Source organism: Aquarana catesbeiana, linkage group LG05 (genome assembly GCF_042186555.1).
Source record: "Aquarana catesbeiana isolate 2022-GZ linkage group LG05, ASM4218655v1, whole genome shotgun sequence".
In the NCBI taxonomy this organism is placed as follows: Eukaryota; Metazoa; Chordata; class Amphibia; order Anura; family Ranidae; genus Aquarana; species Aquarana catesbeiana.
This window is the reverse complement of record NC_133328.1, coordinates 81,080,510-81,103,830: the sequence shown is the minus strand read 5'-3', so window position 1 is coordinate 81,103,830 and position 23,321 is coordinate 81,080,510. Positions and strand designations below refer to the sequence as shown.

The 23,321-nt window shown below is 45.7% G+C and overlaps 1 protein-coding gene across 1 annotated transcript in view; it reads left to right on the top strand.

Annotated features, from left to right (window-relative positions):
• Nucleotides 1-3,617: 3,617 nt before the first annotated feature.
• GTPBP4 (GTP binding protein 4) overlaps nucleotides 3,618-23,321 on the top strand; it is a 45,226-nt gene continuing 25,522 nt past the window's right edge. Inside the window, exons 1-8 of the mRNA XM_073629906.1 lie at nucleotides 3,618-3,753; nucleotides 7,478-7,648; nucleotides 9,894-9,997; nucleotides 10,078-10,214; nucleotides 11,576-11,676; nucleotides 21,671-21,763; nucleotides 22,137-22,328; nucleotides 22,411-22,476. Coding sequence (XP_073486007.1) covers nucleotides 3,706-3,753; nucleotides 7,478-7,648; nucleotides 9,894-9,997; nucleotides 10,078-10,214; nucleotides 11,576-11,676; nucleotides 21,671-21,763; nucleotides 22,137-22,328; nucleotides 22,411-22,476 — 912 coding nt within the window. The 5' untranslated portion in view covers nucleotides 3,618-3,705. The remainder of the gene's footprint in view (nucleotides 3,754-7,477; nucleotides 7,649-9,893; nucleotides 9,998-10,077; nucleotides 10,215-11,575; nucleotides 11,677-21,670; nucleotides 21,764-22,136; nucleotides 22,329-22,410; nucleotides 22,477-23,321) is intronic.

Here is a 23,321-nt window from a genome sequence, read left to right as displayed (position 1 = left end):
AAAGTTCTGAAGCTCTACACCAGCCTTTCTCAACCTTTTCAACACAGAGGAACCCCTGAAATAACTTTCTGGGCTTAGGGATCCCCTGCTAAATAATACTACATTATATCTACAACTAGTGTACAGTACATTAGGGTGATTAGGAGTGGGAAGAATGCTCCTTACACTTGTGGTCATTGGGAAGAATTACCCCCTTAGGCCCCTTTCACACACAAAATAGCGCCTGCAAACCCACCTGAAACAGCCGCTGCTTTGTCTCCAATGTGAAAGCCCCGAGGGCTTTCACACTGGAGCGGTGCGCTAGCAGGACGGTAAAAAAGGTCCTGCTAGCAGTATCTTTGGAGCAGTGAAGGAGCGGTGTGTATACTGCTCCTTCACTGCTCCTGACACTGCGGCTATACCACCAGCAAAGCGCCTCTGCAGAGGCGCTTTGCGGTGGTTTTTAACCCTTTCTCGGCCTCTAGCAGGGGGGTGTAAAACCGCCCCACTAGTGGCCGCATACCGATGGTAAAGCACCGCCCCAGTGTGAAAGGGGCCTTATAGATAGCTAAAAAGATCAATGGTGTCAGTGAGAACTTATCTGAGAGCCAGAAATTGCTCATTGCTCAAAGAAACCCAAGCAACCTCTGGCGCACAGTGCATTCTGAGCCCTGATTGGGCAAAGCTTTGCCCAATCAGGGTGCAGTGAATAGCTGGTTGTTAAGGAGCAGGCCAGGAAGCCGGCCAGGGTGTCCTTAACAACTGATGAGTCAAAGAAACCCGCATCCAATTTGCAATAGTGTGAACCCAGCCTTAAGCATCATTAAAATCACTGCTCCTGAAAAAATGATCTTTTAAAAAAAAATTTGCATTGATACATGTCCCCCAGGGCATTACCCAGGCCTCCATACCCTTTTTATGGCCAATAACTTTAATATAAGCCCTTTCGATTTTTAAAGTTTGGGTCCCATAGATTTTAATAGGGTTCGCCGTTCGGGTCCGAACTTTTTCTCTGTTTGGGAGATCTGGTGTGAACCGAACAGGGGGATGTTCGGCCCATCACTACACTGGCACTGTGGTGTGAACAAGCCCTTATGACAAATGCCCCTTTACATTGTTGGTCAGAGGAAAAGGGCCCCTTACCTTGATAGTCAATAGTAAATGACTGCTTACATTGGTGGTCAGTATAGAAGGGTCCCTTACATTGGTGGTCACTATAGAAGGGTTCCTTACATTGGTGGTCAGTATAGAAGGGTTCCTTACATTGGTGGTCAGTAGTAAAGGGCCCCTTACATTGTGAGTCAGTGGAGAAGGGCCCCTTAAAATTGCTGATCAGTATAGAAGGGCCTCTTACATTTGAGGTCAGTAGAAAAGGGCCCCTTACCTTGATAGTCAATAGTAAATGGCCCCTTACATTGGTGGTCAGTATAGAAGGGTTCCTTACATTGGTGGTCAGTAATAAAAGGGCCCCTTACTTTGTGGGTCAGTGGAGTAGGGCCCCTTAAACTTGTTGGTCAGTATGGAAAGGCCCCTTACATTGGAGGTCAGTGGAAAAGGGCCCCTTACATTGGAGGTCAGTGGAAAAGGGCCCCTTACATTGGAGGTCAGTGGAAAAGGACACCTTACATTGGTGGTAAAAATAGAAGGGCCCCTTACATTGGTGGTCAGTATAGAAGGGTTCCTTACATTGGTGGTCAGTAATAAAGGGCCCCTTACATTGTGGGTCAGTGGAGTAGGGCCCTTTAAATTTGTTGGTCAGAGGAAAAGGGCCCCTTACCTTGATAGTCAATAGTAAATGACCCCTTACATTGGTGGTCAGTATAGAAGGGTTCCTTACATTGGTGGTCAGTAGTAAAGGGCCCCTTACATTGTGAGTCAGTGGAGAAGGGCCCCTTAAAATTGCTGATCAGTATAGAAGGGCCCCTTACATTTGAGGTCAGTGGAAAAGGGCCCCTTACCTTGATAGTCAATAGTAAATAGCCCCTTACATTGGTGGTCAGTATAGAAGGGTTCCTTACATTGGTGGTCAGTAATAAAGGGATCCTTACATTGTGGGTAAGTGGAGTAGGGCCCCTTAAACTTGTTGGTCAGTATGGAAAGGCCCCTTACATTGGAGGTCAGTGGAAAAGGGCCCCTTACATTGGAGGTCAGTGGAAAAGGGCACCTTACATTGGTGGTAAATATGAAAGGGCCCCTTACATTGGTGGTCAGTATAGAAGGGTTCCTTACATTGGTGGTCAGTAAAAAAGGGCCCCTTACATTGTGGGTCAGTGGAGTAGGGCCCCTTAAATTTGTTGGTCAGTATGGAAGGGCCCCTTACATTGGAGGTCAGTGGAAAAGGGCCCCTTACATTGGAGGTCAGTGGAAAAGGGCCCCTTACATTGGTGGTAAATATGGAAGGGCCCCTTACATTGGTGGTCAGTATGAAAGGGCCCCTACACAGGTGTTCAGTAGAGAAGGGCCCCTTAAAATTGCTGATCAGTATAGAAGGGCCCCTTACATTTGAGGTCAGTGGAAAAGGGCCCCTTACCTTGATAGTCAATAGTAAATGGCCCCTTACATTGGTGGTCAGTATAGAAGGGTTCCTTACATTGGTGGTCAGTAATAAAGGGCCCCTTACATTGTGGGTCAGTGGAGTAGGGCCCCTTAAACTTGTTGGTTAGTATGGAAAGGCCCCTTACATTAGAGGTCAGTGGAAAAGGGCCCCTTACATTGAAGGTCAGTGGAAAAGGGCCCCTTACATTGGAGGTCAGTGGAAAAGGGCACCTTAAATTGGTGGTAAATACGGAAGGGACCCTTACATTGGTGGTCAGTATAGAAGGGTTCCTTACATTGGTGGTCAGTAATAATGGGCCCCTTACATTGTGGGTCAGTGGAGTAGGGCCCCTTACATTGGAGGTCAGTGGAAAATGGCCCCTTACATTGGAGGTCAGTGGAAAAGGGCCCCTTACATTGGTGGTAAATATGGAAGGGCCCCTTACATTGATGGTCAGTATGAAAGGGCCCCTACACCGGTGTTCAGTAGAGAAGGGCCCCTTACATTGGTGGTTTGTATGGAAGGGCCCCTTACATTGGTAGTCCTTATGGAAGGGCCCCTTACAGCATACCTCCCAACTTTCTGAGATGAGAACGAGGGACACCTATTAGCAAATGTATGTAGGCATAGGACATACCCCCTTAAAGGAGAATTTTCCCCCCAAAAAATTAGTTAAGCCCACATGTGCTTTTTACCGTTACTATATACTGGATTTTGAAATTTACAAATGCAGCAATTTAGAAATTGGATGAAACGTTTAGCACTGAGAAACACTTTTTGAAAGATAAAAAGTGCATTTTATACACAATTATATAGATCAGACCAAAATGAGGGACAAATGAGGAGGAAAGAGAGACAGAGGGACTTTGTTCCAAGTCAGGGACAGTTAGGAACTATGCCTTACAGTGGTAGTCCTTAGGGAAGGGCCCCTTACATTGTTGGTCAGAATGGAAGGGCCCCTTACACCAGCTGTCAGTAGAAACCATTGCTATAGTAACACATTAAATTAAAAATAAAAGATGAGGCCGCTTGGGAAAATACAGCCGTCAAACGTCTGGCAAACATGCCCATAATCATCATGGCCGCTCCAGTGCTTGGCTCGGATTTCCGCTTCCTCTTTTCTCAGACGGCTGGTTTCCGGTCCCTTCCACTCTCTCGGAGTCCGGGTCGGGGCAGCACGCACCGCAGACATGGCGCTCTACAACTTCAAGAAGATTATGGTGGTACCCACCGCTAAGGTAAGTCCGGGAATGAGGCTCCTGTGTAAACCTGGGGGTGTCCGGCGGGGGCCCCGCTGTGCGACACGTGACAGTAGCCCGGGCCACATGAGACACGTGGAGAGTTTCCCTGCCACCCACCAGGGTTGTGTCTGGTGCCAGCAGTGTGCGCTCTCCGGGTCATATGGTGGGGAGGAGTCCCCAGGATCTTCTTATAGAGGCCGGAGTGGTGGGAGAGCTGTGATCGGCGTGTCCCCTGACTTCTAGTCCTTACCCTGTATTATGGGGGAGGAATGTCACTTCTTCTATAGTATTATCAGATCTCTGGCTGCTCATCCTCTGTCTTCATGTACTGATCTGTCAGGATCGCAGTCCTGTAGGATAACCATGACAGTCAGACGCAGTGGCGGCTGGTGCTCAAAATTTTTTTGGGGGCGCAAAAAAATTTTGAAAAATCAATTGCAGCCACTGTGCCCATCAAGTGCTGCCAACTGTGCCCTTGAATGCCCCTAGTGTGACCCCCCCGCTCGCCGTCTGCCCGGCACTCACCCTGTCTTGGTGGGGCAGCGGGCGACGAGCAGGGTCCTCCATGTGTCTCCTGCCGTCCTCCTGATAGGCGTCCAATAGCGGCGCCTGTTGTTTCAGCCAATCAGGTAACAGACCCGAGCACCTGATCGGCGGAGAGGCGGTTTAGTGTTAGGAAAGCGAATAGTCATGGCTCTAGCCTATGGCTCTGATCAGGTGCTTCAAAAACACCCCCGCCGCTGTAATTCAGCTTGCCCTGCGCCCGAAAAGGGACCGGGTGGCAGCGGCGGCCATAGATTCATGCAATGCATGAATCTTATCTATTGGTGATAGAGGGGGTGGCAGGAGAGAGGGGGCGGCGCCCTTAATGCACAGGCCACCACTGGTCAGACGATAAGCACGTGTTCAGGGAAGTCCTCAGTACCAGTTGTTATGTTCCCATCATATGAGCTTTGTGTTAAAGCAGACATACCTACCTGGACCAGAATGTACATCCGTCTGACACATACGCTGGACCTGTGTGTGAGACGCACATGGGCATACAACCTGTGTGCATGGGACCTTAGGTAAGGGTCACACCTGGGCGCAGGAAAACATGACAACCAATTTAAATGAGAAGTATGGGGAGATTTTTTTTGGGTGAATCATACTTACCTAGGTGGATGCAGCCTCAGCTCCCTGCCGGCTCTAAGACTGAGAACTGAGCGATCAAACACCACCGATCTCTCAGTTCTCAGAGCTCCCTGAGTGGAGAGTTGGTGACTGTCAGTCAGCGGCTCTCTGCTTTGTCACTGTGGAGGGTGCAGGAGTGGCCGGCTCAGGCTATCAGCGGCTCGCTGCGAGGCTGAGCCAGGTGCTGGTCCAGGCTTCCCGGCTGGATCCCGACCATATGGTCATCCTTCCCCATCCTGGACCAGCTCTGTGACATCAGCTGTCAGCGGGCTTCAGTTGGCTGCAAATAGGTCACAAGAGTGCAGAACGAACTGCACTGCTGTGATCGATAGAAGTACAGACAAACAAGCTTTGGCCATATTTCTCCTTTGACATAATTTCCTAGGAGTCCCATCCACATCTGTGCAGTTCCCTACAGTGTGTTTTTGGAAGAGGTACAGAGACTTTCTTTTTCATGCAGAAAGATGTGTTTTGGGCACCATTGACTTCAATAGAAGTGTATGAAAAACACATGTACATGCTTTTAAGACTCCTTTCACACTGAGTCTCTTTTCAGGTGCTTTTGGGCTAAAAATAGCACCTGTAAAGCTCCTGAAAAATGCCTCCCCTGCAGCCCCAGTGTGAGAGCCCGAGTGCTTTCACACTGGGGCGGTGCACTTGTAGGACATTGGAAAAAGTCCCGCAAACAGCATCTTTGGGTCCTGCAAGCAGCACGGTTTGGTAGATATTGACCCTGCATGCAGCCACTGACGTCAGCAGCGTGTGTGCTTTGCAGGTCCGCCAGAACATAGGGCTCCCGCTCGCATGCCGCCACTCACATTGCCGGAGCCAGCAATCCCGTAAGAACTGCTGAGGTAACATGTCAGCTCCCTCAGCGGTGACCGGGAGAGCTGCGGGAGCTTCGTTCTAAGGTAAGTATTTCATAATGTGCTAGTATGCGAGGCAGGTTTTTTTTTATTTTTCTGCGCGCGGATACCTGCTATAACCCTGAAATTATCATTGGAAATAGATAAAATCTCTCCCTGGTATCTGTTTGTCTCATTTTCATCACAAAATATTTGGGGTATAGTACCAGCAAAAGAAAGCCACCTATAATTCCTAAACAGAATTCTTAGAGCTTACACAGGGCTATGAATCATTTCCTGCCCCCATATGATGGTACTCTGCCAATTACAAGGTAAAAGCACTTTCACAGGGTGAGTGAGTCATAGGTTTACCTATACCTAGACATTCCAGGTATTTCACTATGTGTCCTTGGGGTGAATGGAGGAGTGAAGAAAGGGTTTGTGGATTCCACTGGAGAGGGAAGAGAGAAAAGCAGCTCCATTTATTTTGGCCTACATGGGCGAAGGAAGGAGTCACTTTATAAAGATAAGATTTAAAAGGAAAGATTGAAACAGTTTTGTACTTTGTTACCCTGTTGTGATCAGGCTTTCTCAACCTTTTAACCCTAGAGGAACCACATAAATAATTTTCATGTCTCGAGGAACCCTTCCTAAAACCAAATCATCAGGGCTCAATAGGAGTAATGCTCCTTACATTGGTGGTCAATAGGAAGAATGTCCCCCTTAAAGAGGAAGTAAACCCTGATGGGTTTACTTCCTCTTTGTTTCCCTGCAAAGGTAAAGCATAATGGGCTACTATGCATGGCATAGTAGCCCATTATGTGTCACTTACCTGACACCTGGAGCCTGCGATTTCCCCGATTTCCTTGCCGGCTGGAAGCGTCCATCTTCCTCCCGGGGTCGCGGACTCCGGCTCTGTGACTGGCCGAAGTTGCGTGATGTCACTCCCACGCCACCAGTCACGACATGATCTTCTCTTGGAATGGCACAGTGTGAGATTTCCAAAGTGCGCATGCGCCAAATAGGTCGGCGCATGCGCAGAAGAAGTCCTTGTACGGGGAATTGTAAATATCTCCTAAACCGTGTAGATTCAGGAGATATTTACAGCACCTACAGGTAATCCTTATTTTTAGGCTTACCTGTAGGTAAAAGTGTGTTGTAAGGGTTTACAACCACTTTAAAGACAGCTAAAAAGATATTTGGTGTCATGCTGCTGGCTTTGCCAAGTTGTGCTGAACCTTGAACTCTGTAGACATCATCAAATAGGTGGTTCATCAGCCGCAGCTCAAGGAACCCCTAGCAACCTCTGGAGGAACCCTGGTTGAGAATGGCTGGCCTAGATCAATGAGTAGTAGACAGCTTCTCTATTAGGGCTTATGAAGAAAAGTCAGACATTGGCAGTAATGCGTACCCCAGGGTAGGCTGTGGCTCTAGTTGCAGATTGGATGCTGATCTGGGGTATTTAATATATGGAGGGGCGGGGGAGGCTGTTAAGATTAGGTTGCCTCTAAGTACAGTTATCCTTTAAATTGTGCTGCAGATGCAGGGCTTGTCCATGCACCTGTGCTTAGTAACTGTTTTGCCCAAATACTTACATAGGTTGGATTTTGCAGCAGAACATTACTTGTCTGCCGCTCATAACAAAATCTGGAGTGATTACAGATCTCTTTTGAGGATTTTCATTGTTGTTTTCTGTCTTGCAGGACTTTGTTGACCTCACTTTGTCAAAAACTCAGAGAAAGACGCCAACAGTTATCCACAAACATTATCAGATTCACCGGATCAGACACTTTTATATGAGAAAAGTCAAATATACACAGCAGAATTACCATGATCGACTCTCGCAGATTCTCACAGACTTCCCTAAACTGGACGTGAGTATCTCCTGATTTTTTTTTTCTCCCTATGGGAAGGCAAAGAAGTGCGCTTACGTGAAGCAGCAGAAAGAGTTATTGGTGCTGAAGATTCATGTTGCAGAATTTCTGTTAACCGGAAATTAAAGTTGAACTATAAGCAAAACTCTTTTTTTCATTTTGGATAAAGTAAGGGAAGGTTATAACTCTTGTCAGATTTTTTTTTCCGCCATCTGTGTCCCATTGGGGAGATTTCCCTTCACTTCCGGTCCCATAGCCAAACAGGAAGTGAGAGGAAAGTCCTGCAAATTAAGGGAATTCCTTGGTGACCCCTAGGTCACCAGAACTAGTGTCTCTATTGGAAGATTTCCCCTCTATTACTTTTCTGGTAAAACCCAAAATTTGAGATTTTCTTTTACTTTCACTTTCAATGATAATGGTGAACAGGACAAATAGGGTGAATCTCCTTACTTGGAACACAAACAGCAATAAAAACCTAATGGGTGTTCTAATCCCTCTCCACTCTATCGAAAGTAAAGTCAGAAGGTTTTTTTATCTTAATGCATTTTATGCATTAAGATAAAAAATACTTGTGCAGCAACCCCCCTAATACCTGAGCCCCATCTCGATCCAGCAATTTTGCACAAGAGACTCGGCTGTCTGGGACTCTCCCTCATTGGCTGAGACAGCAGCAAAGTGCCATTTGCTCCTTGGCTCCCACTGCTGTTCGTCAGTGAGCCAATGAGCAGAAAGAGGGGGCGGGCCATGGCTCCGTGTCTGAATGGAGACACGGAGCTACGGCTTGGGTGCCTCCATAGCAAGCTGCTTGCTGTGGGGGTACTCAACAGGAGGGACGGACCCGAGAAGAGGAGGATCTGGGCTGCCCTGTGCAAACATGTTTGTTATTGTTAACCAAAAAAAAACAAGACTTTAGTATCACTTTAAAGCAGTGGTAAACCCTAGGTAACATGACTATCTCCTAAACATGCACCATTTAGGAGATAATTGCAAGCAGCCAGTGACATCAATGGCACATGCGCTCTGAAGGTCCGGCATACCTTGCCGGAATTTAAGAGCTTTCTACCGGAAGCGAGGGCTCCCATGTGCATGCGTCATTGCGGCTCCGGCCAGTCACAGTGCTGGAGCGGGCAAACCCAGAAGAAAGACCAGGGGAACTTGTCAGCCCTCTCAGCGGCGACAGTACAGCGAAAACGGTCTGGAGGGCTTCATTCCAAGGTGAGTATTTCACAATGTGCTAGTATGCGATGCATACTAGCACATTATGCCATTGCCTTGCAGGTATTTTTTTTAGAACATCTGCGATTTACAACCGCTTTAACCACTTAAGGACTGCCCACCACATATATACTGTGGCAGGGCGGCCCTATTGCCTGAAACAACGTACCCGTACATCTTTTCGTGAACGAGATACTGTGGCTGCGCCCGTCCTGACAGGGGAGTACAGAGTGTTTTTCTGTTCTCTGTTCCTAGTGATCAGGAACAGCGATCTCTCTGTACTCCCAGTCAGTACACTGCCCCCACAGTTAGAAAGCACCTCCCTAGGACACACTTAACCCTTGGTTAACCCCTTCCCTGCAAGTGATCAGTGCATATTTTCAGCTCTGATCACTGTAATAATGTCACTGGTCCCAAAAAGTGTCAAAAGTGTCCGATCTGTCTGCCGCAATGTCGCAGTCTGGCTAAAAATCGCTGATCATAGCCATTACTAGTAAAAAAAATAATAATAAAAATGCCATAAATCTATCCCCTATTTTGTAGACGCTATAGCTTTTGCGCAAACCAATCAATATACGCCTATTGCGATTTTTTTTTTTTTTTTTACCAAAAATATATAGAATAATACATATTTGCCTAAACTGATCAATTTTTTTTTTTTTTTTTTTATTGGATATGTATTCTAGCAAAAAGTAAAAAATATTGGGTTTTTTCAAAATTGTTTGTTTTTTGTTTATAGCACAAAAAAATAAAAACTGCAGAGGTGATCAAATACCACCAAAAGAAAGCTGTATTTGTGGGAAAAAAAGGACATATATTTTATTTGGGTACAGCACTGCACGCCCGCGCAATTGCAGTTAAATTAACGCAGTGCCTTATTACAAAAATGGCCTTGTCATTAAGGGGGTAAATCCTTTTGGGGCTGGAGTGGTTAAGAGAGTGTAATTAGTCAATTGTGTTGCAAGGTGCAAAAAATACTCTTCATGTGTTCCAGAGAACATCATTACATGTATTTTTTTCTCTTCAATAGGATGTGCACCCATTTTATGCAGATTTAATGAATGTCCTGTATGACAAAGACCATTACAAACTGGCTTTGGGACAGATAAATATCGCCAAGAACCTAATTGACAAGTGAGTGAGGATTTAATTTTTTTCATAATTGATAATTTATCCTGTTAAGCTCATCTGACTGTTTCTGTGTTCTGTTTCAGTGTGGCCAAGGATTATGTGAGGTTGATGAAATATGGGGACTCTTTATATCGTTGCAAACAGCTGAAACGAGCCGCTCTGGGGCGCATGTGCACCATTATCAAAAGGCAGAAACAGAGTTTGGAGTATTTGGAGCAAGGTATTTCCATGTACTACAGTGTCTATATATTGTACATGTCTTGGGTCGTGTGGCTGCAAATATTAATGGGACATCTAAATGACCCAAACCATTCCTCTTACTGCCCCATCTAATAGTACCTGTGCACAGGCTCTTTATTGATTTGTCTGTATTGTCACAGCTTGCTAGAAATCCTTAAATAAGAGTTGTGGAAACTACTTTATCTCCTTTCAATACCTCTATCCTTCCTGTCCTTTTAGCAAGTGGAGTGGTTAAGTCACTTTAAGGCCCAAATGCTTAAGCCTCATTCATATATCAAAGTGTATGTCCTTGGAGGGCTGTGTTTACTCACACAGGGATGCACAGATGTTCCATGCATCCTTGTGCAGGCAGTTCCATTGATGGCATTTTGGACATAGTGGCTGCACAGACGCTGCTCCCAATCTGGCATTGGTGTGGGTGTACGGCCCCAAATGCAGACAGAAGTGAAGTGCGGGAGTTATTCAGATTCGGCATTGCCAAATTTGTACACTGAGCTGCGCTTGCTCAGCTTACTGTACAAGAGTGGACAGGCTAGTAAGTAACTTTAATATAGAAGTGACAAAGCATTTCTCTTCTGCATTAAAATCCCTGCCTGTCCGCCCATCTCTAATTCTGTGATATAAAAATATCACTTATATCGATGAATACATTAATATTTGATTGATATATCAAACATTTTTGAGATTGTGGAAGTCTGTAATAACTTTCTGTTTTGAGAGGACAATGTTGTGCTTTGAATGGAAATACATTTAGTGGAAGTCCATGCTAAAACTAAAATCCCTGCATCTAAGCTGTAAAGAAGAAATCGGTATACATACCTTTTCTGAAGCCGATCAGACCCGATCTCCAGCGGCAGAAGCTCTACAAAAGGACACAACCGACAATGGCTGTGAAATGACTGGGAAGTGAAGTCACCCATAGAGTTACTATAGGGCTTCCGTTGTCTGATGTGTCATCTGCACCCACCTACACAGCGAAGCTGCGGCTGACAGCTCAGTGTGGGATCGGGTCAGATCAGCTTCAGAAAAGGTATGTAAACTCATTTTTTTCCTTTACAGGGCTAAATAGGTTAGTGTTAGATTGTGGGTGTCTATAGATGCAGGGATTATAGTTTTAGCATGGACTTCCACTTTACATTTACATTTAGGTCATTTTTATTAGTGTTCTCTGTTGCAATACTTTCTACTCTTATCTATGGTGAGGTGGCTGTACAGATGTGCAGAAGTCCTGTGTTATGTACAAGAGTCCCATGTGCTTAGTGTTGAAAAGGGGGTTGATGTCATTTGAAATTTATATCTATATATAAATATACCCTGTTTTTTTTTTAAATTTTTTTACAGTTCGCCAACATCTGTCTCGATTGCCATCTATTGACCCCAATACACGTACCTTGCTTTTGTGTGGCTATCCAAATGTCGGTAAATCCAGCTTTATAAATAAGGTTTGTGTTATTTTAATCAGGATTTGTTTGTATTCACGTTAGTTAACCACTTGCCGACCGCTTAACGACGATATACGTCGGCAGAATGGCACGGGCAGGCAGAATCACGTACCCATACGTGATCTGCCTCCCGCGGGCGGGGCGGGGTGTGTAGTACACACAGGCAGAGGATGTGATGTCATCTCTCCTCGGCTCGGCAGTTTCCGTTCCGGCGCCGAGGAGAGAAGACATGTAAGTGCACAAAACTCACACACACACAGTAGAACATGCCAGGCACACAAAACACCCCCGATCGCCCCCCGATCACCCCCCAATCACCCCTCCCCCCCCTGTCACAAACTGACACCAAGCAGTTTTTTTATTTTTTTTTTTTTCTGATTACTGCATGGTGTCAGTTTGTGACAGTTAGAAGTGGTAGGGCAGCGAGTATTAGCCCCCTGTAGGTCTAGGGTACCCCCCTAACCCCCCCTAATAAAGTTTTAACCCCTTGATCACCCCCTGTCGCCAGTGTCGCTAAGCGATCATTTTTCTGATCGCTGTATTATTGTCGCTGGTGACGCTAGTTAGGGAGGTAAATATTTAGGTTCGCCGTCAGCGTTTTATAGTGACAGGGACCCCCATATACTACCTAATAAATGTTTTAACCCCTTGATTGCCCCCTAGTTAACCCTTTCACCACTGATCACCGTATAAGTGTTACAGGTGACGCTGGTTAGTTCGTTTATTTTTTTTTATAGTGTCAGGGCACCCGCCGCTTATTACCGAATAAAGGTTTAGCCCCCTGATCACCCGGCAGTGATGTGCGTTGCCCCAGGCAGCGTCAGATTAGCGCCAGTACCGCTAACACCCACGCACGCAGCATACGCCTCCCTTAGTGGTATAGTATCTGAACGGATCAATATCTGATCCGAGCAGATCTATACTGGCGTCCCCAGCAGTTTAGGGTTCCCAAAAATGCAGTGTTAGTGGGATCAGCCCAGATACCTGCTAGCACCTGCGTTTTGCCCCTCCGCCCGGCCCAGCCCACCCAAGTGCAGTATCGATCGATCACTGTCACTTACTAAACGCATAACTGCAGCATTCGCAGAGTCAGGCCTGATCCCTGCGATCGCTGACAGTTTTCTTGGTAGCGTTTTGGTGAACTGGCAAGCACCAGCCCCAGGCAGCGTCAGGTTTAGCGCCAGTACCGCTAACACCCACGCACGCACCGTACACCTCCCTTAGTGGTATAGTATCTGAACGGATCAATATCTGATCCGATCTATACTAGCGTCCCCAGCAGTTTAGGGTTCCCAAAAACGCAGTGTTAGCGGGATCAGCCCAGATACCTGCTAGCACCTGCGTTTTGCCCCTCCGCCCGGCCCAGCCCACCCAAGTGCAGTATCGATCGATCACTGTCACTTACAAAACGCATAACTGCAGCGTTCGCAGAGTCAGGCCTGATCCCTGCGATCGCTAACAGTTTTTTTGGTAGCGTTTTGGTGAACTGGCCAGCACCAGCGGCCTAGTACACCCCGGTCGTAGTCAAACCAGCACTGCAGTAACACTTGGTGACGTGGCGAGTCCCATGAGTGCAGTTCAAGCTGGTGAGGTGGAAAGCACAAGTAGTGTCCCGCTGCCACCAAAAAGACAAACACAGGCCCGTCGTGCCCATAGTGCCCTTCCTGCTGCATTCGCCAATCCTAATTGGGAACCCACTGCTTCTGCAGCGCCCGTAATTCCCCCATTCACATCCCCAACCAAATGCAGTCGGCTGCATGAGAGGCATTTTCTTTATGTCATAGGTCTTTTTCATAGGTTGGACTTGATGGACTTGTGTCTTTTTTCAACCTCACCTACTATGTAACTATGTCCTCCCGAGTACCCCTACCCAACGAACCCCCCCAAAAAAGATGTTGTGTCTGCAGCAAGCGCGGATATAGACGTGACACCCGCTATTATTGTCCCTCCTGTCCTGACAATCCTGGTCTTTGCATTGGTGAATGTTTTGAACGCTACCATTCACTAGTTGAGTATTAGCGTAGGGTACAGCATTGCACAGACTAGGCACACTTTCACAGGGTCTCCCAAGATGCCATCGCATTTTGAGAGACCCGAACCTGGAACCGGTTACAGTTATAAAAGTTAGTTACAAAAAAAGTGTAAAAAAAAAAAAACACAAACAAAAATATAAAATAAAAAAAAATAGTTGTCGTTTTATTGTTCTCTCTCTCTCTATTCTCTCTCTATTGTTCTGCTCTTTTTTACTGTATTCTATTCTGCAATGTTTTATTGTTATTATGTTTTATCATGTTTGCTTTTCAGGTATGCAATTTTTTATACTTTACCGTTTACTGTGCTTTATTGTTAACCATTTTTTTGTCTTCAGGTACGCCATTCACGACTTTGAGTGGTTATACCAGAATGATGCCTGCAGGTTTATGTATCATCTTGGTATCATTCTTTTCAGCCAGCGGTCGGCTTTCATGTAAAAGCAATCCTAGCGGCTAATTAGCCTCTAGACTGCTTTTACAAGCCGTGGGAGGGAATGCCCCCCCCCCCCCACCGTCTTTCGTGTTTTTCTCTGGCTCTCCTGTCTCAACAGGGAACCTGAGAATGCAGTCGGTGATTCAGCCAGCTGACCATAGAGCTGATCAGAGACCAGAGTGGCTCCAAACATCTCTATGGCCTTAGAAACCGGAAGCTACAAGCATTTTATGACTTAGATTTCGCCGGATGTAAACAGCGCCATTAGGAAATTGGGAAAGCATTTTATCACACCGATCTTGGTGTGGTCAGATGCTTTGAGGGCAGAGGAGAGATCTAGGGTCTAAAAGACTCCAATTTTTTCAAAAAAGAGTACCTGTCACTACCTATTGCTATGATAGGGGATATTTACATTCCCTGAGATAACAATAAAAATGATTTAAAAAAAAAAATATGAAAGGAACAGTTTAAAAATAAGATAGAAAATCAAAAAAATAATAAAGAAAAAAAAAAAGCACCCCTGTCCCCCCTGCTCTCGCGCTAAGGCGAAGGGCAGTAATTTTAGCAGTAGACCTCCTCTGTAAATCTAAAGTGGTAACCTGTAAAGGCTTTTAAAGGCTTTTAAAAATGTATTTAGTTTGTCACCACTGCACGTTTGTGCGCAATTTTAAAGCATGTCATGTTTGGTATCCATGTACTCGGCCTAAGATCATCTTTTTTATTTCATCAAACATTTGGGCAATATAGTGTGTTTTAGTGCATTAAAATTTAAAAAAGTGTGTTTTTTCCCCAAAAAATGCGTTTGAAAAATCGCTGCGCAAATACTGTGTGGAAAAAAAAAAAAAAAATGAAACGTCCACCATTTTAATCTGTAGGGCCTTTGCTTTAAAAAAAATATATAATGTGTGGGGGTTCAAAGTAATTTTCTTGCAAAAAAAAAATAATTTTTTTATGTAATCAAAAAGTGTCAGAAAGGGCTTTGTCTTCAAGTGGTTAGAAGAGTGGGTGATGTGTGACATAAGCTTCTAAATGTTGTGCATAAAATGCCAGGACAGTTCAAAACCCCCCCAAATGACCCCATTTTGGAAAGTAGACACCCCAAGCTATTTGCTGAGAGGCATGTCGAGTCCATGGAATATTTTATATTGTGACACAAGTTGCGGGAAAGAGACAATTTTTTTTTTTTTTTGCACAAAGTTGTCACTAAATGATATATTGCTCAAACATGCCATGGGAATATGTTACATTACACCCCAAAATACATTCTGTTGCTTCTCCTGAGTACGGGGATACCACATGTGTGGGACTTTTTGGGAGCCTAGCCGCGCACGGGACCCCGAAACCAAGCACCGCCTTCAGGATTTCTAAGGGCGTGAATTTTTGATTTTACTCTTCACTGCCTATCACAGTTTCGGAGGCTATGGAATGCCCAGGTGGCAAACCCCCCCCCAAATGACCCCATTTTGGAAAGTAGACACCCCAAGCGATTTGCTGAGAGGTATAGTGAGTATTTTGCAGACCTCACTTTTTGTCACAAAGTTTTGAAAATTGAAAAAAGAGAAAAAAAATTTTTTTTTCTCGTCTTTCTTTATTTTCAAAAACAAATGAGAGCTGCAAAATACTCACCATGCCTCTCAGCAAATAGCTTGGGGTGTCTACTTTCCAAAATGGGGTCATTTGGGGGGGTTTTGTGCCATCTTGGCATTTTATGGCCTCGGAAACTGTGATAGGCAGTGAAGAGTGAAATCAAAAATTTACACCCTTAGAAATCCTGAAGGCAGTGATTGGTTTTCGTGGCCCCGTACGCGGCTAGGCTCCTAAAAAGTCCCACACATGTGGTATCCCCATACTCAGGAGAAGCAGCAGAATGTATTTTGGGGTGCAATTCCACATATGCCCATGGCCTGTGTGAGCAATATATCATTTAGTGACAACTTTGTGCAAAAAAAAAAAAAAATGTGTCACTTTCCCGCAACTTGTGTCAAAATATAAAACATTCCATGGACTCAACATGCCTCAAAGCAAATAGCTTGGGGTGTCTACTTTCCAAAATGGGGTCATTTGGGGGGGGGGTTTATGCCATCTGGGCATTTTATGGCCTTCAAAACTGTGATAGGTAGTGAGGAGTAAAATCAAAAATGTACGCCCTTAGAAATCCTGAAGGCAGTGATTGGTTTTCGGGGCCCCGTACGCAGCTAGGCTCCCAAAAAGTCCCACACATGTGGTATCCCCGTACTCAGGAGAAGCAGCTAAATGTTTTTTGGGGTGCAATTCCACATATGCCCATGGCCTGTGTGAGCAATAGATCATTTAGTTTCAACTTTTTGTAAAATTTTTTTTTTTTTTTTTTGTCATTATTCAATCACTTGGGACAAAAAAAATGAATATTCAATGGGCTCAACATGCCTCTCAGCAATTTCCTTGGGGTGTCTACTTTCCAAAATGGGGTCATTTGGGGGGGTTTTGTACTGCCCTGCCATTTTAGCACCTCAAGAAACGACATAGGCAGTCATAAATTAAAGGCTGTGTAAATTCCAGAAAATGTACCCTAGTTTGTAGGCGCTATAACTTTTGCGCAAACCAATAAATATAAGCTTATTGACATTTTTTTTTACCAAAGACATGTGGCGGAATACATTTTGGCCTAAATGTATGACTAAAATTGAGTTTATTGGATTTTTTTTAGAACAAAAAGTAGAAAATATCATTTTTTTTCACAATTTTCGGTCTTTTTCCGTGTATAGCGCAAAAAATAAAAACGGCAGAGGTGATCAAATACCATCAAAAGAAAGCTCTATTTGTGGGAAGAAAAGGACGCAAATTTCGTTTGGGTACAGCATTGCATGACCGCGCAATTAGCAGTTAAAACGACGCAGTGCCAAATTGGAAAAAGTGCTCTGGTCAGGAAGGGGGTAAATCCTTCCGGGGCTGAAGTGATTAATCTCTATGCAGCTTAAACATTCCATAATATTCAGGGGCATATTTATAAACTAAGTAGTAAGGCTCGGTTCACACTGGGGCGACTTGGGATCCGACTTTTACGCCCTCAAGTCGCCCCAAGTCGCTCCAGAAATAGTTTCAATGGGAGTTAACGCTAGCGTCTTAATAGACACTACTGAAGTCGCTCCGACTTCAGAGCGTACTCCCTGTACTACTTTGATCTGACTTTGATCCGACTTCAGCCTATTGACTATCATTGAAGTCGGATCAAAGTCGGATCGCCGTCTCGCATGATCCGACTTCGGCATGCGACTTGTGCTCAGATGATCTTGAGGGGAACTCCGCGCCAAATTTTAAATAAAAATCCGGCATGGGTTCCCCCTCCAAGGGCATACCAGGCCCTTGGGTCTGGTATGGACCTTGAGGAGAACCCCCCTACGCCGAAAAAACGGCGTGGGGGGTCCCCCCCCAATCCATACCAGACCCTTATCCGAGCACGCAGCCCGGCCGGACAGGAATGGGGGTGGGGACGAGCGAGCGCCCCCCCCCCCCCCTCCTGAACCGTACCAGGCCGCATGCCCTCAACATGGGGGGTTTGGTACCTTGGGGGAGGGGGGGCGCGCTGCGGCCCCCCCCCACCCCAAAGCACCTTGTCCCCATGTTGATGAGGACAAGGGCCTCTTCCCGACAACCCTGGCCGTTGGTTGTCGGGGTCTGCGGGCGGGGGGCTTATCGGAATCTGGGAGCCCCCTTTAATAAGGGGGCCCCCAGATCCCGGCCCCCCACCCTATGTGAATAGGTATGGGGCATATGGTACCCCTACCCATTCACCTAGGGAAAAAAGCGTCAATAAAAAACACAGTACACAGGTATTTAAAATAATTTATTAGGCAGCTCCGGGATCTTCTTCCGACTTCGGGGGTCTCTCCGGCGTCTTCTCCCGGTGTCCGCATCTTCTGCCGGCTCCACCGCTATCTTCTGGCGCTCTTTTGCCAGCGGTGGTCCGGACCTCTGGATCATCTTCTTCCCTCTTCTCTTCCAGAGATGTTGACATGACGCTCTCCCCAGCCAGAATGGTTTCTGTGCGCTCTGCAAGGGACTTATATAGGCGGTGACCCCGCCCCCTTATGCCGTCACAGTCCCTGGGCATGCTGGGTCTGTGACGTTTTAGGAGGCGTGGTCACCGGGTGATGACCACGCCCCCTTATGACGGCACAGCCCCAGCATGCCCCGGGACAGTGACCTCATAAGGGGGCGGGGTCACCGCCTATATAAGTCCGTTGCGGAGCGTTCAGAGACCATTCCAGCTGGAGAGAGCGTCGTGTCAACATCTCTGGAAGAAAAGAAGAAGGCAGAAGTCCGGACCACCGCTAGCAATTGAGCTGCAGAAGATAGCGGAGGAGCCGGCAGAAGATGCGGACACCGGGAGGAGACGGCGGAGAGACCCCCGAAGTCGGAAGAGGACCCCCGAAGTCGGAAGAAGACCCCGGAGCTGCCTAATAAATTATTTTAAAAACCTGTGTACTGGTTTTTTTATTGACGCTTTTTTTCCCTAGGTGAATGGGTAGGGGTACCATGTACCCCATACTCATTCACATAGGGTGGGGGGCCGGGATCTGGGGGCCCCCTTATTAAAGGGGGCTCCCAGATTCCGATAAGCCCCCCGCCCGCAGACCCCGACAACCAACGGCCAGGGTTGTCGGGAAGAGGCCCTTGTCCTCATCAACATGGGGACAAGGTGCTTTGGGGGGGGGCGCACACTGCGCCCCCCATGCCCCAAAGCACCCCCCATGTTGAGGGCATGCGGCCTGGTACGGTGGGGGCGCCAGCGAAGTCGCCCGTCATGGAGGCGACTTGAAGTCGCCTCGTAATTTGCCGAAGTCGTGCCAAAGTCGCGCTGAAGCCGCGTTGAAGTCGCGGTACAAAGTCGCGTTAAAGTCGTGTTGCCCATGTGTGAACCGACCCTAAGTGTGACTTTAACTAAATACTCACCGGTGGTGATTCAACAACATTCAGTTAAAACACATACACCTGGAAGTTTTACCTGCAGTGAATGTTTGGTGAATATCATATTTACTGCTTTAGGACTATGCCTTAGGTTTTCCAGCTTTATTATCATTTTAAATAGTTTGTTTTGGGCCAAGTTGGCCAAAGTGAACTGTTTTCATGGAACTATGCAGATGTTGTGTGTGCTGTAGTATACTGTGGTAGCATTGGCTACGTACAGTACATAGCGTTGTGCTTTCCGGCAGCAGTATGAGCTACATCCCGTCTGCCGCCAGAATTAAAGAGAGAGTGCTGCTCCGCCAATCTGGAGAAACCCTATATTTATATCAGTAGGTATAAGGCATTCTCCGATTGGCCCGAAGTGCAGAGATGGGCATATGATGTCACAATATCAACCTCAGCCAATGAGAGGAAACCTTGTATTCATTGAAAAAATATAAGACTTCTCCTGAGTGGCAGAGAAGCGCTTGGCCTGACTCTTTTTAATATGGAAAGTCACCCATGTTGCTGCTGAAACACAACCTCAATATGCGGTGTTGTTTACTGTATGCACCTATTGTTACATTACAGAACATCCAGTAGCCACATTGTTTTTTTAAATGGAAATAGGTCACTCAAATGAACTATATAAGGCAGTGGTTCTCAACTCCAGTCCTCAGGACCCACCAACAGGCCAGGTTTGCAAGATTGCTGAAATACATCACAGGTGATATCACTTGCTGCTCAGTGATTGCTGTATTCTAGTCTGCAACTCCCCAAGGTAATACTTAAAATCTGGCCTGTTGGTGGGTCCCGAGGACTGGAGTTGAGAACCACTGATATAAGGTGATACTTTTAAAGTGGTATTGCTGCCTAACACTAACTATGCTTAAAATGTTCCCTACCTCCCTCCTCCTACTACCTATTCTTACTAACCTGTGTAATCAGGATGTGGATACTTCCCTTTTTTTCAGTCTGCTCTGGTCCAGGCACATAATCACACAGCTCCATCTTCCCTTTATCAGTGAGCTTCAGTTTCAAGGGAGAGGAGGGAGCTCCACCAGTGGCTGGGCTATGAGCGATATCACATCTTCTGGAATTCCTAGCCATTGTCAAGGACTCCCTCCTCTCCCCTGCAGCCACCACTCACTGAAATGTAATCACATGACTGGAACAGAGTGGACTAAAAAAAAGATATATATACAGATCTTTTATACATAGGTTAAGCAGGATAGGTAGCAGGAGGAGGCAGAGGAAACTTTTAAGCATAGATAGTTTTAGGCAGGATTTTCATTTAAAATATTGTAGAATAACTTTACACTGGAATGTTCCCTGTTGGTCAAATACTTGTCAATTGCATTGGCACAGTGGGGTTGATTTACTAAAACTGGAGAGTGCAAAATCTGGTGCAGCTATGCCTGGTAGCCAATCGGCTTCTAACCTCAGCTTGTTCAATTATTCTTTGACAAAAAAAACAAAAAAAACCTGGCAGCTGATTTGGTTTCTCTGCAGAGCTGCACCTGTGTTGGGTGGATTTGGTGCATTTCGGGGAGTCTGTCACAAGAGGCACACTGCAAGTGTGAGAAGCCTGTAGTAAGTAAACCTGTAGTTAGAGAACTATAAAGGCTGCTATTGCCAGCACCTTCTGAAAGTGCTAGTTACCAGGCTGTTATTCTGATCTGCTGGGTAAAGTACTACTTATCATTGATCCAGAACAATTGTACTGCTCAGGATTTCATACTCCTCTTGCTGTTTCTGCAGTTTATTTAAGCCTGAAACAGCTCACCAACCAACAATCGCTACCTACATAGTTCTCTTAAGCAAACATGTTATTAACCTAATGTAGTAACTGTTACCTGATAACTCCAAGCAAGAAACATATTTGTGTGAATCAGAGCATGATTATCTTATGGGTCTGCCCTTGCCCAGTTTTAAGATTTACACCCACTTCAGGGTGGCATGTGCTGTGAGCCTATGTGAGAAACCATACTGCTTGTTATTAATCTTAGCTCAAACAAACATTTCTATGGAGCCGCATACACCAGGCAGCTCCCTGCCAGGCTATCAAACAGCAGGGCCTCCTTGACTCCAAAAGGTAGAATTCAGATATGGCTTGATAGGCTCCAAAATTATATCTAAGACAAAACTTTTTTTTTTTTTTTCATTTTGGATAGAGTGGGGCAGGGTTAAAACCACTGTCGGGTTGTTTTTATTTTGGTCTCATTAGGGAGGTTTGTAGGCTCAACAGGAAGTGAGAGGATCTCATTCCAAAATGAGGGAAATCCTCTTTCAGACAGTTGTCACAGGAAGAAGTGCCCCCATTGGAAGATTTCCTCTCTGTTACTGCTCTTAAGTACTATGTAAAACTTTGTAAGTAAGCATGTTCAGTTAAAATAATTACACTGAAATATTCTCACCTTTGCAAAGCTCAGTCCTAACTGGTTTCTGTTTTGCCCTATAGTATTGTGCATTGTATAATATGCACTGTTATCTTTATACTGTTAAAACAATAGCATACTGATATAATTTAAGCCGTTAGAAAATATGAACATTTGATAGTTGGTTGTAGTGATCTCTTGAATGATTGCTCTTTGTTTTTCAGGTAACCAGAGCGGACGTAGAGGTGCAGCCATATGCATTTACCACCAAGTCATTATTTGTGGGGCACATGGATTATAAATACCTCCGCTGGCAGGTTAGTTTTTGCTGTTTTAAAAGGTACCATAATTCATTTCTTGTGTACTGAAATATTTTTAAATGGCACCAAAGGCTATATCCAACTGTAACGTAATGAGTCTGATTCTTTGGATTTTTGACCCTATGTTCTAGTAAAATCTTCATACTTGTATTTTGATCCTGCCATGTGCTGGGTTTCTGCCTGTGACCCTGCCCCTTACTCCATATCCCTCTGACTGAGCTGTTGCTTGAGTGCCCTGACCATAGGGTAGCATGCAGAAGAACAAACGGCATGTCTGCCTTTTTGTTTTTAAAGAAAGATAGTATGTCAGAATTTACTTCAGTATCACAAGGATAGAAAGATGGTTCACTATAACTGTGGTACATTGCAGGTAGTGGACACACCAGGTATTCTGGATCACCCCCTGGAGGAGAGAAACACCATTGAGATGCAAGCTATCACCGCTTTGGCTCACCTTCGTGCTGCCGTCCTCTATGTAATGGACATCTCGGAGCAGTGTGGTCACACCCTGGAGGAGCAGCTGGAGCTCTTCAACAACATCCGTCCTCTCTTTGCCAATAAGGTTTGTCCTCCATAATGTTGAATTCAGATAAATAAGCGTTGCTTGTAAGTGATTAAGATCATTTTTTGTACTTTTCCTTCAGCCTTTAATGATTGTTTTGAACAAGTGTGATGTGAAGAGGGTCTCGGAACTGGACGAGGAACAGCAGGTAAGAGTAATGATGGGGTCATAAAATGGAGAGCACTACACAGGGCACACTACAAGTTTATTTTAATGGGAGTAGTACTGCATATACCATATGGCACACTGTACTGTGCAGGTTTGTGTCTTTTATCTTTTGTTGAAAAGGTATATAGTAGGGGTGCAATGGATCTTCAGTGATCCGTGATCCAAACAGTTCACCCTGTTCGGATCGGCACACATGCACTCCGCGGAGCGCGCCGCTGCCTCTGGCTTAGGAAAGGCCGCGGCTTCGGCCTAGCTCCGGAGTGGCGGCCATCTTGGTACACCCGGCGGCGGCGGTGGTGCGCACTGACGTCATCACCCCTTAACCCCTCATCGTGGATCTGATCTGGCCGGCTTGGCGGCCGGCTTCTATTCTGTAAGAGCCTGTAAACAACACTAAACACAAACAACACTAGTCATCTAATAGTCTTCCTTCCTAATTCCTATACTATACTGTATATACAGTGGGGGAGATGAGGTGGATATTACAACAGTGGGGGAGATGAGGTGGATATTACAACAGTGGGGGAGATGAGGTGGATATTACAACAGTGGGGGAGATGAGGTGGATATTACAACAGTGGGGGAGATGAGGTGGATATTACAACAGTGGGGGAGATGACGTGGATATTACAGTAGGGAAGATTTTTTTTTTTTTTTTTGATCCGAAAATTATCTGAACCGTGACTCCTTTTGATCCGTTGCACCCCTAGTATATAGCAAATCATAGCTTGGTTAGTCAGTGGAAGAAACCTTCAGGGCTCGTTCACACCATACGTGCATTAAAACTGAATGGAAAACCACATTTTTCACTTGCAGAGATATCAG